At 41.0% G+C, this 12698-nt stretch overlaps 1 protein-coding gene across 7 annotated transcripts in view; it reads right to left on the bottom strand.

Moving 5' to 3' along the window:
- The window catches only part of ATE1 (arginyltransferase 1), an 84231-nt gene that overhangs the window by 70415 nt on the left and 1118 nt on the right, over nt 1–12698 (bottom strand). For 3 of the 7 annotated variants that reach the window (XM_062635296.1, XM_062635291.1, XM_062635292.1), the window contains exons 2-8: nt 11912–11975; nt 10741–10803; nt 9915–10018; nt 8792–9064; nt 3350–3582; nt 1599–1727; nt 461–589 (exon numbers count right to left, since the gene is read on the bottom strand). In XM_062635296.1, the coding sequence (XP_062491280.1) occupies nt 461–589; nt 1599–1727; nt 3350–3582; nt 8792–9064; nt 9915–10018; nt 10741–10803; nt 11912–11975 (995 nt within the window). The remainder of the gene's footprint in view (nt 1–460; nt 590–1598; nt 1728–3349; nt 3583–8791; nt 9065–9914; nt 10019–10740; nt 10804–11911; nt 11976–12698) is intronic. The other 4 variants (XM_062635297.1, XM_062635294.1, XM_062635293.1 and 1 more) reach the window with 3 other exon arrangements.

The raw sequence follows: 12698 nt of genomic DNA, 5'->3' as shown, positions 1-12698 counted from the left end.
GCAATGACATGTGAATGAAACTCAAGATTTTTAAAACCTCCACCTGTTTAATTAAGCAAGACCACCAAAAAAAATGAGAAATATGGAAAAGGTACCCAACAGCTTTAAAGCAGAAGATGCTCTATCAAAAAAAGCACTTCCATATTACCCTTTTCCAGTGAAAGTCTCAGTCCCAGACCTCTTTACAACCATATACATATACAAGCTCCATTTAACTCATTAACATCAGGTTTTGAGTTATGATAGTGCATAACCCTTCCCTTTTCAGCTCAGCTTCCCCTGGGCTGGAGCCTTGCAACAGAACCTTGCTAAAAACCACAACACTTCCCCCCCCCCCCCGCCCCGACAGAAACTCCAATACCTTAACATTTAGAATCACTCTTTAAGAGACACCATTTGCCATCATTTAACTGTGCATTCGAAACCATGTTTTCATAAAGGTGCATGCAGTGAACTGTACCTCGTTCTCACCACACTCAGAAGGTGTATCCTTGTGTACAGCCATCTGATACTTGGCAAATAAAGTGGCTGACTGGTTGAAGGATGATTTGAACTGGGGGTCCTCAAAGGAGACAGGTACTAACCTCACCTTCAGAGCAAGGAAAATACAAGCAGACTGGTTTGAGTGCATATCATCAGGTAACATGCTTCTGAAGGTAAGGCTAGTGAAAGATCTCCTCCTAGCCACTTCAAAGCCTCTGAAATCAGTTTTCTTTAAACATCATAACCTTCTACAGGGGAAAGTCTGACAACTAAAACTAAGCTTAAACTGACTGTTGATACCTTCAAGGATAAAAATGGTACAACACTCCAAAGAAGCAATTTACATAACCTATTTTTTTTTACTAAGTATCTAACAACCCAAGCACACATTATATTTTCACTGCACAGCCTCAAGGACTTTTAAGATGTGTTATTTTTAATGGCATATAACTCATTGCCCTGTTTTAACAATTACGTATTCTTCCCACATATAATATGTCTCCAAACTCCTGACTAGCTCTTTTTCTTTTGTTCTTATAGTAGAAAGGTGGTGTGCCCGACAGGTAACTATTATGCTCTGCCTGGGCATTATAAGAAAACAACGTGTGATTTAGATGGAGTGCACAGATTACATTTTGAAGGGCTTAAATTGAAAGTTAAGGGAATTTATGCAGCTTCTGTGACCTTTACACCAACAATTTATATGTGTGCTCAATTGTTAGCCCTGATTATCCTTATGGAAGCATTACAAACCAAAGCCAGTGAGACCAGTTATTAAGCTAAATGTCCAGCTGGTTTTAGTTCTTATGTGATTTGTATTTTTAAGGCCCACAACACCTACCTCCAACAGCCTCATCCTCTCTACCTCTTACCCAGCAGCATCCATGTAACTTCCTTAACTTCTCTGTCTGCAACTAAAACCAAGTATCTGCGGCACCCACAAAAAGGTATCAAAAGAATTTGCACTTTCAGGATGTCAATTTTCTTTGACACAGTATTTTACACACTCCTGAATATACAATGGATATAAAATCCACATTTGTTTCTACTAGAAACAAGGCACACGAAATAGAGGGGAAGCTGAGCTCTGCCCAAAATGCATTTGGCCTTCTGACCTGATTTATAGTTGGTTTATCAGGTGGGTCCTTGTGAACAACCATCTGGTAACGTTTATAGACCTGGTAAGACTCCTGAAATGTGGCTTTGAACTGTGAACTTGGTGGAGATGATCTCACCACCCTCACCTTCAGAAGAAGTTAAACACATTAATTATTACAATGTCATACAATAACTATATACATATACAAACATCACAACAGAGAGAAGTTTTGACCTCTTGCACAAGGACCTTCACAATTTAATTCATATTAACAAATAGCCTTTGAATTTTCAGCTCCATTTAGGCCACTGAAGGCTTTAATATTTACACTGAGTGGCATACAACATTTACGAAGCACAAATTAAAGAGAACTAAAATGCCTATAGAAGAACTACACAAATAGTTTGCAGGAAATAATACCAAGAAGTACTATGCAGATTGCCATTGTAGAGAGATTTTCTTGTAGTTTCACACTACACTGACAAATACTCAAAAGACCCATGGTAGTTGGAATACTCCCATGCTCTTAGTCTAAAGACTCTGTTTTTAGAGCAATAATCCCAAGGGGATTCCTTGGCATTTTTCAAACTGAAAGAGGAAGATGAAACAGTGTTTCCATATTTAATTATAAGTTAATTGTAATAGGAAGTGATCATCTTCCCCACCATCACCTTTATACACATAAAAAGATATTTATAGCATCTATACATTAAAAATTGTTCTTTAGTAAAAATGATTGCTCCCTAACCAAAAGAATGCTCTTACCTGAACAGTGCCTTTCTTTTCAAGCATATTTAAGGACACTGTCATTTCAAAAACCCATGTAATTTTGAGTATGGTTCTACCTTCACAAAAAGCTTTGGTTCTGATCTAGGTTACAAACAAATCGCACCTGACAGCATAGTAAGCAGCAAAGAGAATCGCACTGCTGGAACCATGCTCCTTTTAAATGCTACCTGCATCTTCTAAATGCAGATGATCAGATAAAGCCATCATATGTCTGTTACTATACAACTCATCAGCAAAGCTGAAGGAGTTAGCAAGGTGGATCAACTCCATGGCTTCTTGTCAGTTATTTTCCAATACCATCACTGATAACCAGTAACTACAGGAAAATAGCTATATTCAGATGGTTTTACAGCTTTCAGGGAAAAGAAAAAAAAAAGGGTTTATGATTAACAAAAGTTAGGAAGTCCAAGTCTTCCAGCTTACTGTCTCTATATTCCTAATAGATTTACTGGCAACCAGTATAGTTAGCAAAGTTTTCTACCATCACTTTTACAGCTTCCAAAGACATCAACACATACCAATGGCAGTTACAAAGAGCAGCTGTCTTCCTATCTGTTTAATTTTATGAACAGTTACTGCTTTCTTGTCAAGACTCATTAGCATAGATAGCTTAAGCATTCATACACTGCAGAACTAAATATTGAATCTCTCATCATTCAACACTCGGTTAACTCAAAGTCTTTCATTTTCAAGTCACACTGTATGAAAGCAATTTGCAAGTTATTTTGGTAACTGTACAGGGCTCTGTTACAACTGACTGCAAGTGCATGAGTACCCTCTTGTGGTTACACAGAGCTCAGCTGCAATATACATATAATATACATATTTATATATATAAAATGCAGTACCATATACACTTCCAAACTTAAACTAGTCTCATTCCATAAAGTCACAGATTCTAAACACCTAAGTGTTTTAAAACCTCCTTAACTAGACTTTTCCTTACTCCACCTCCAACACCAGTGAACAAGCTATTACCTCTAATTTGTGTTGTGCATCATCAGGTAAAGAGACAAAAACGAAGTCTTCAATGGTTTTAGGCTGGTTTGTTTTAGATTTAGAGTTTTGCAAGAGGAAAACTTGATCTGCTGCTTGAAGCTGAGATCCTTCCACTGTACACGTCTGGTTCTGAAGGAGTTTCTGCAGTTTTCTTTCTTTACGTATGTCCTTTGCCTTTCGGCACGGGGGCTTGCTCAGGTCAGCCCCTTTCCCTAGAGGGCACAGGCAAAGAATTAAACATCATGTTTTGCAACAAACAAGTAGTTCTTATATAGTCACTGACAAGAAACGGTTAAAATCACCAATAACTGCACACTGTGGTCTGAACACAACGTGGTATTTCACATTTACAACTGCAACCATGCTCAGTGCCAAGCTCAGCTGCAATGATTCTTTCCTAAAGCTGTTTTAATGCAGCAATTTACCATGGAAACACCTCGACCACGATTCCACCCCAGAGCCAAGGATATATTTAACAACTAAAATGAAAGACTTCCTGCTAAGTCTGTCCTTAAATCAATTTGCCACATTCCCCTCTCAGACACAAAGAAAAGCTCCTATTTAATGCATAGTACGATCGTGTACTACATCCAAATACCTATAGGACAAGCCTGAAATACTGAAGGGAAAAAACACAATCACAAAACCTCACAGCTACCTCCAAAACCCAGGTGGCTCCACAACCTGTAAAAGACACACACACACAAAAAGCATTTCTTTTTTGTTACCTGGAATCCTTATTCAGCATATAGAAATGCTGCCAACACCAGTGCAACTCTCATAGAATCATTAAATGGTTTGGGTTGGATAGAACCTTACAATTATCTAGTTCCATCCTCCTGCCAGTGCGACTAATGTCGCATAAAAGAAGATTAAAAGGCTATACAAGCTTCCATCCTTGCTTAAAAAATATATTCAGATTGCCAACTTTTACTAATCAATCCACTTTTATCAATCTACCTCTGTATTTAACAATCCATAATGTTCTATTTGTGAAATGTTACTTAGAACAGAAGTCAAAGCAAGACACTAAATGGATCACCATGGAAAACAGTACATAGCACGACAAGAACTTAGCTTTTAAAGCATAATGAATCCAAACACTTGCACAAACAGAAAGCCAAGTGGTTTATATTCCTCAGCAAAGAGGCTGAATAATTTTATACTTATAATACAAATATAAGATAAAAAGCCAAGATAGGAGAATGCCAGGACTAGAAAAATTCACACAGAATCTTCTTCAATAAATAATAAATGAAAGATGGCTGGTCCTATGCTACCCATTATAAGCACTGAAAAGAAATTACCAAACAAATAATCTACTTACAAGTACTTTCAAGGCCAGGTTGTATGGAGCTTGGAGCAAACTGCTCTAGCAGAAGGTGTTCCTGCCCGTGGCAGGGGGCTAGAACTGGATGAGCTTTAAGTTCCCTTCCAACACAAACCAGTCTGAATTTTATGATTCTGTGAAGTACCAATTTCCCCAAACAATATAATTTCAACTCAATACTGATTGTAAATCCATAAATTCAAATTTGAAAAAATTACAAAAAGCAAGACACATCTATCCTAACATTCTCATTCCTACCTAAAACTTGGACATCACTGCACAAAGGGATTTGCTATTCCATGTTGTAACCAACACCCCACCTCACTCCAGAAGCTGTGTAAGAGCTGTATGAATCTGCTGTACTGCTGCAAACAGCGGTGGAAGGACTACTCAATTTTCCAGGAATATCTGCCTCAGTTTAGGAGCTGCTGTTGCAAGTTCCGTATAGAGGGAAAGCTGCACACAAAACTGCGTCAGCAGGCAGCTAGTGTAATAAAAAGTAACTCTAATTCTGCATTTCTTGTTACTTTTTAGGACAGTAGGAGATGAATTGGAGGCCAAAAAAAGAGCCATATATTAAAAGTCTCATGTGAGTGTAAAAAACTTATGCCCATACAGGGAAATAGTGCCATACATCTTGTACAAGACCAAAACTGTAACAAATATGATGACAAAGTGCTGGAGAAGTCTTTAGCCATTAGCTTTCTCCTGAAAGCCATGTACTGGCAAAAGACACTGGCAGCTTTCAAAAGACTTACCTTGTCATTTGGACAAGTACCCTGGACAGTCAGGTGCTTTCATGTGAAGCATTAGGAGGAAACACACTTCCAACTCCCTAGTATTTATAAGAAGTAAAGAAGAATACAAACCAGGACTTAACTACAGCTTATCCTACTTGACTCTTGAACACCTGGAAATTACACAGAAACTGTTTTTTTCCCAGCACTCCTATGAAAGCATAGCTAGATCTTTCTTTCCTTCTCCTCCTTCTTACCAGTAACTTCTGAGCTAAAACTGACATCTTTCTTATCCTCAATCCACTTCAAACCTTCCCATGGACAATGAGAACACTGGTACCTCTCTGCAGACAGGGAACAGTGAGTGCACTGGTATTGTGAAAGCTCACTGATGTGGTTAGAGTTACTTCACCTGCAAAGAACTGCAGCCCTCAGAGCCACTGCCTGAATCTTTCCTTAGCAATAGACACATCACAGAAACTGGCAAAATACTTTGTATTGGGATAAATCTTTAAGCATCAGTAAGGATATAAACTATTCTTTTTAATGTGCATACCATACAGAATTTACAGAGCTTCTAAGTGTATTCCTGGGGCAAGCTAGTAGCAAGCTCGTAATGGCTCACCCAGACAAGTCCCAGTCTGGTTTCTCCATGAGAGCTGAAATGCTGAGAGCATCTCATGGACTTAGAAAACAAGTCAATACAACTTTGGCACTCTTTAGACAGCCCCATTATCTAGAGTTCTTACTTCTCAGCTAAGGTTTTGGAGTATTTGTTTCATCCATAGAGCTAAACTTATTCACCAGAAAAGGACAAATCCTATGAGGAAATTACAGATCTTATGTGCCCTGTCCACAGGCAAACAAGTCAGAGGAAGAGTTTATTTAAAATACTCATGATACAGTTGAAGAATTAGTATTTCATCTGTATCAGGATCTGTTTCATGTCTCCTATAAGCTGAAAGCTAGCAAGAAAAACTTCTTAAAACAATGAATGTGCATGCAGACATAAGCAAACCTTCTTTTCCATCTGAAACTGTGCAGAAACAGGCCATTATTCCTATAGGACAATGACCTGTTTTGCTTATAATAGAATAAAAATGCAATTAAACAATCTGATTATGGAACAAGTCTACATTTTCCAAGACGAAAACTAAACATCTTTCTACCTGGAAAATTTTAAACTACATTTGACCTATGACACCATCTACCCTAAAAAAAATACTGAAGATTAATTAAATAAGCTTTCTGATACATTTATTATTCACTTTTATATTTCATTTTAAACCCCCAGAAAGGAAGAAGCAGAGAGCCTTGAATGACATGGCCTAGTGTGAGGCATCCCTGCCCATGGCGGGGGGGGTGGAACTAGATGGTCCTAAGGTCCTTTCCAACCCAAACCATTCTATGATTCTATGGGTATTTCTCCTCTATAGAAGTAAACCCAAAGAGCACAATGACTCAAGCTTTTTTTATCTATGTTTCCAGTATTTAAAGTTTTACCTAATTTTATTTGTCACAGAACTGAAGCCCGTATCTCTCACCTTTTTCAAACAAAAGGCAGGCTTGCAGACAGACTCTTTACCCAAGGCTGCCATCTGCTGTCTATGGCCACTTCGTTTGCTTCCCAAATGAAGTGTACGTAAATCAGAGTTTTTCATTAGTTATTTAAAAAATAAGAGTGTACTGAAAATATGCATGACAAAGAATGGTTTGTGTTGGAAGGTAGCTTAAAGCTCATTCAGTTTCAACCCCCTGCCACAGGCAGGGACACCTTCCACTAGAGCAGCTTGCTCCAAGCCCCTGGGTCCAGCCTGGCCTTGGACACTGCCAGGGATGGGGCAGCCACAGCTTCTCTGGGCACCCTGTGCCAGCACCTCAGCACCCTCCCAGGGAAGAGCTTCTGCCTAAAACCTCATCTCAATCTCCCTTCTTGCAGGTTAAAGCCATTCCCCTTGGCCTGTCCCTACAGGCCCTTGTCCAAAGCCCCTCTCCAGCTTTCCTGTAGCCCCTTTAGGTACTGGAGCTGCTCCAAGATCTCCGCTTCAGGAGCCTTCTCTTCTCCAGGCTGACCCAGCCCAGCTCTCTCAGCCTGGCTCCAGAGCAGAGCTGCTCCAGCCCTTGCAGCATCTCAATGGCCTCCTCTGGACTCGCTCCAACAACTCCAGGTCCCTCTTGTGCTGCTGCCCCAGAGCTGGATCAGGATTGCAGGGGGAGTCTCCCCAGAGCACAGCAGAGGGGGAGAACCCCCTTCCTCAACCTGCTGCTCACACTCTGGAGGTGCAGCCCAGCACATGTGGGGGTTCTGGGCTCAAGCACACACTGAAGCTGGGTCATGGGAAGCTTCTCATCAGCCAGCACCCTCAAGTCCTTCTTCTCAGGGCTGCTCATATCCTCCAGCAACACTGCTTTTCTAATCTAAAGTTAGCAATACATAAAACAAGAAAAGCTCCTAAACAGATTTTTTTAATCTGTTAAATCTGCTTACCTAGAAAATGTAATTTTTTTATAGAGGACCAGAAGTATCTCTACTTCTTTGAGTGTTTTAATCAGCAGAAAGCTATACAATTTTCTTTAACCCTACAAAATAACAATACAACAATATACCCTATGTGTTTCCAGTGCCAGTTAGATCTGTGGCAAGTAGTCTGTAAGAGCATAAAAAATATAGTCTTAAAGAAGTTATTCACAAGGGTGTATTTAGGCTGTAAACAATACAAATTGTACTAGAAGAAGACAACCTACAGAAATGAAGAAATGTAAAAACACTAAGATGTTTTTCTTGTGTCTTAAACTGATTTCCCACTGCTGTACAAGAGGCAAAGTTAATGCCTTAACCTAACTGAGTAACTAGCACTCCTGCAGCCAAAGCTGTACCCAGCTCTTAGTCTTGCACAGTCATGGAATTCAACTCAGGGAGCTGGACTTGATGATCCTCATGAGTCTCTTTCAATCTGAGATGTTCTATGATTCTATGAACCATTCCTCAAGGTGCATAAAGCCTGAATCACCACATCCTACAGTGGAAAGGAAAAGCTGGATGTACATCTTATTCTGCACACAAAAGTATCCCAAATTGGAAACTGGTCCCAATGTCTGATGAGCTTCAATCACCTCACAGAAAACTATCAGCTGTAGGTATGTATTCTCAATAAATAAATATAATGAAAATTAATGCAACTTTCAGGAAAAACTAAGAAAAGTACCATGCAGCACCTGTCCATTTACACCATAAAATTCCATAAACTGGGAAGAGTATTGGAAATAGAAAGAAATTATTACTGATGTGCTAGGCAAGACTAAACAAAGGACTTCAACAATATGCAAGTCATGACAGTGTATTCCAATTACTACCTGGCTTAGGTGGTGCATGAACACCTTTAGCCGAACGTGATGGTTCTCCAGGGACTGGTGTCTCTTTATCTGCATATAGCCGAAGAGAATCTGATTCCACCTTCTGCACATTGCCCTCTTCTTTCTTTTCTCCTGTGTCCTGATCTTCATTCTCCACCCTCTCAGCGTGATCCACACCCAGGGGAGTCAGTTCGGACTGACTGACGTGTGATTCACCTTTGTAGGCAAAATCACAGGCGCCCACATCCTCTATATGAGAATCCATAGGCTCTTCTGTAAGTAATTAACAACTGCATGAGTGAATTTCAATCTGCATGACCACAGCTCACACTTTGCACCATTAATGCTAAACTTTACAACTGTATAGTCAAAACACAGAAAACTTCCTTTACAACCCTGAATTACTATAGAACAGTTTTCTCTGCCAAAATGGGTCATTCAACTAATTTCATGCCGTAACTTCAAGCAAACAACGACTAAAAGAAAAAAGAACAAAAAAAGCCCCACATACACACAAGAGGCAAACTATAATGATTCAGAAACAAACACAAGTTCCACCACAACTGAAAATAGGTGGCTTTGGTGTTGGATAAATGGGGTGTGATTGTTGAATCACCTGAAAGAAAAACCCTCCTTTCCCTGCTTGTTCTTCCTTTTCTCTGTCACAGGCAGGGACACCTTCCACTAGAGCAGCTTGCTCCAAGCCCCTGTGTCCAACCTGCCCTTGAACACTGCCAGGGATGGGGCAGCCACAGCTTCTCTGGGCACCCTGTGCCAGCGCCTCAGCACCCTCACAGGGAAGAGCTTCTGCCTAAGAGCTCATCTCAATCTCCCCTCTGGCAGGTTAAAGCCATTCCCCTTGGCCTGTCCCTACAGGCCCTTGTCCAAAGCCCCTCTCCAGGTTTCCTGCAGCCCCTTCAGGCACTGGAGCTGCTCTCAGGTCTCCCCTTCAGGAGTCTTCTCTTCTCCAGGCTGACCCAGCCCAGCTCCCTCAGCCTGGCTCCAGAGCAGAGCTGCTCCAGCCCTCGGATCAAGGCATATCAGCCATTTGATCATTCAAGCAGGTACCTGATCTTCTTTTCAACCATCAGTATTCATTTTCAAGCATGAAGAATTTCTTTACCTTCACTCACTACTTTCGGAACATCCCCTTTGGAAAGGAACTTCAGCATTTTCTTCAGAACTTTCTTGTGAGATTTGGAGGTCTGAAAATGCAAAGCCTGGCACCTTAAAAGGAAAAGATTACCACCATTTCTTTTGGGAAAGATTATTTCAAGAATAATATAGGTTAAGGAGCCACTTAAAAAAATTACACTATTGATGTATTTTCTATTTCTTAAGTTTCATTATATGAAGTGGTCAAATATTTTATCACCACTTTTGAGTTAATAACATTATGCTGCATAATATCCTATACACATATAATACCTCTACTGCATAATGTCATTCTTTATGCCATGTTATGCCAAGGTGACCTCAAGCAGTGCATAAAAGCTTTCCTAGGAGGCTAATGCAATAGATTCTTTCACTTATTCATCTTTAGATACAGCATTGATACCAACTACTTACACAGGAAAAGCATATCTAGAATTATTCATACCCTGTTTAACTGACAGCCTCTCTCATTTGGACTACTAAGACAGTGTTTGTAGGATACAGACATTATAATTCACCTGAAACCAGCAAGCAAGACAGCAATCACAGGACTCTTTTGATTGCAACCCAGAAGCAAAAGGCAAGGGTGTACACTTAGCAGGTTGCTTACAGGGAACTATCAGAGAGCCACTGATGGGCCTATGCACAAACCCAACAGCACTTATTTCACCTTCAAAGTATCATTACAAGTAGATAAACCCTTCAAGTGCTGTTACGTATGTAAAGCAGTAAACACAAACGGTTGAACATATCTGAAGCAGTCAAATCACAGTAGTAGATTTTGAGCTTCTTACCTTATCGTGTATTGAGGGCAACATGTCTGATTCATGATGGGTTTGTAGACATATTTTCCACTTCTAAAAATAAAAATGCATCCATTTGTTGTTGCTCATACTACAAAATAAATGTAAGACCAACCTTTTTTTTTTTTAAATAATATCAAGATATTACATGATGAGTAACAGAAACCAAGAAGCAAGTTCTTCAGCTTTCTGCTACTATAATAAAATACTATCTTTCTAAAATATTAGGTGCTAAGAAGAAGCTCTTCCCTGTGAGGGTGCTGAGGCGTTGGCACAGGGTGCCCAGAGAAGCTGTGGCTGCCCCATCCCTGGCAGTGTTCAAGGCCAGGTTGGACACAGGGGCTTGGAGCAACCTGCTCTAGTGGAAGGTGTCCCTGTCTGTGGCAGGGGGTTGGAACTGGGTGAGCTGTAAGGGCCCTTGCAACACAAAGCAGTCTGGGATTCTGTACGTATTTTCCTGTTCAACCATGCTACAAAACTTCAAAGAGCACTGCAGAGACAGTTCTACTGCAATTACTAAGAGAAACTAGTCAATTGTTTTCACAGACTGTCGTCGTTTAAGCCCAGTCAGCCAAAGCAGTCTCCCTCTCACTCCCCCCCTTCTTCCCTTCCCCTGCTACCAGAGGGATGGGGAGGAAAATCAAAAGAATATAACTCCAATGGGTTGAGATAAGAGCAGTCCAGTAACTAATGTATAACACAAACCTCTACTGCTACCACCAATGATAATAACGATAAAGGAAAGAACAAGGGAAGACAATACAACTCACTCACCCACCAGCCCGACCCAGCAGTACACCAACCCTTCTGGGTAACTCCCAGTTACATCCTGCGCATGACGTGCTGTGGTATGGAATACCTCTTTGGTCAGTTTGGGTCAGGCGTCCTGTCTCGGCTTCCTCTCGGCTTCCCCTCCTCCCTGGCAGAGCATGAGGCTCACAAAGTCCTTGGCCAGACTAAACATGTGAACAGTAACTAAAAACGTCGGTGTTATCAGCACTGTTCCCAGGCTGAAAGTCAAAACCACAGCGCTGCACCAGCTACTAAGACGGAGAAAAATGACTGCTACTGCTGAACCCAGGACACAGACCTAAGTTTTAAAACTGGATTCTAAACTCTATCTAACCAGTCAACCGGGCTTTGTCTTTTGTTTTAAACTTACCTTCGCCATCCTCTGTCTATGAGATCCTGGTAATCTTGAACTGTCATTGAATGCGCCCACATACCTGCGGTAAATAATACATTCAACACACTTGACTGACCATGGTTATGCTTTAAAACACAAGAAGATATACAAAAATACGACTGTAAATCTGAGTGGCTCATGGCAAGTTACAAATAAATGACTTTCAAGGATCGGGCATATTCATGTATGTCATAAATTACTGATTTCAACACACAACGTGTAAAAACACCAAAACTAAGACCTTGAGACGCAAACCAACTTGCAAATCAAACTGTGGTAAAATACTGGCACAGAGAGGCAGTGGATGTGCCATACCTGGAGACATTCAAGGCCAGCTGGGCAACCTGGTCTAGCTGAAGATGTCCCTGCTCATTGCGGGGGGGGCTGGACCAGATGAGCTTTGAAGGTCGCTTCTAGCCCAGACTATTCTGATTCTACACTGCTCTGACTGCACATAGTAAAAGTTTACCTCTCTGCCTGCTATCTTTGCCAGAGATACACCAACAAAATAACACAGAATTGCTCCTTAATCTTGTTCTGATCCGTTGGAAACACCGAGCCAGAACTCCTCCGAGCAGCGCTGAAGCTGACGCACACCATTCCCAGGGACCCCCTTGGACAGCAGCTGCCTGGTGGAGCAGAGCTCAGGGAATGTGTCACCTCTTCACCCAGGAAAGCACATCACCACTTCCCATCGAGCTGTCCTGAGCTATACCTGTCCAGCCACAGATCCAGAGCCATCGAGCCTGGCCAGGCCAACACA

This window comes from Pezoporus occidentalis, unplaced genomic scaffold (assembly GCF_034315485.1).
Source record: "Pezoporus occidentalis ecotype Australia unplaced genomic scaffold, CSIRO_AGI_Poc_V1 ctg45, whole genome shotgun sequence".
Lineage (NCBI taxonomy): Eukaryota > Metazoa > Chordata > Aves > Psittaciformes > Psittacidae > Pezoporus > Pezoporus occidentalis.
This window is presented reverse-complemented; position numbering and strand designations above follow the sequence as displayed.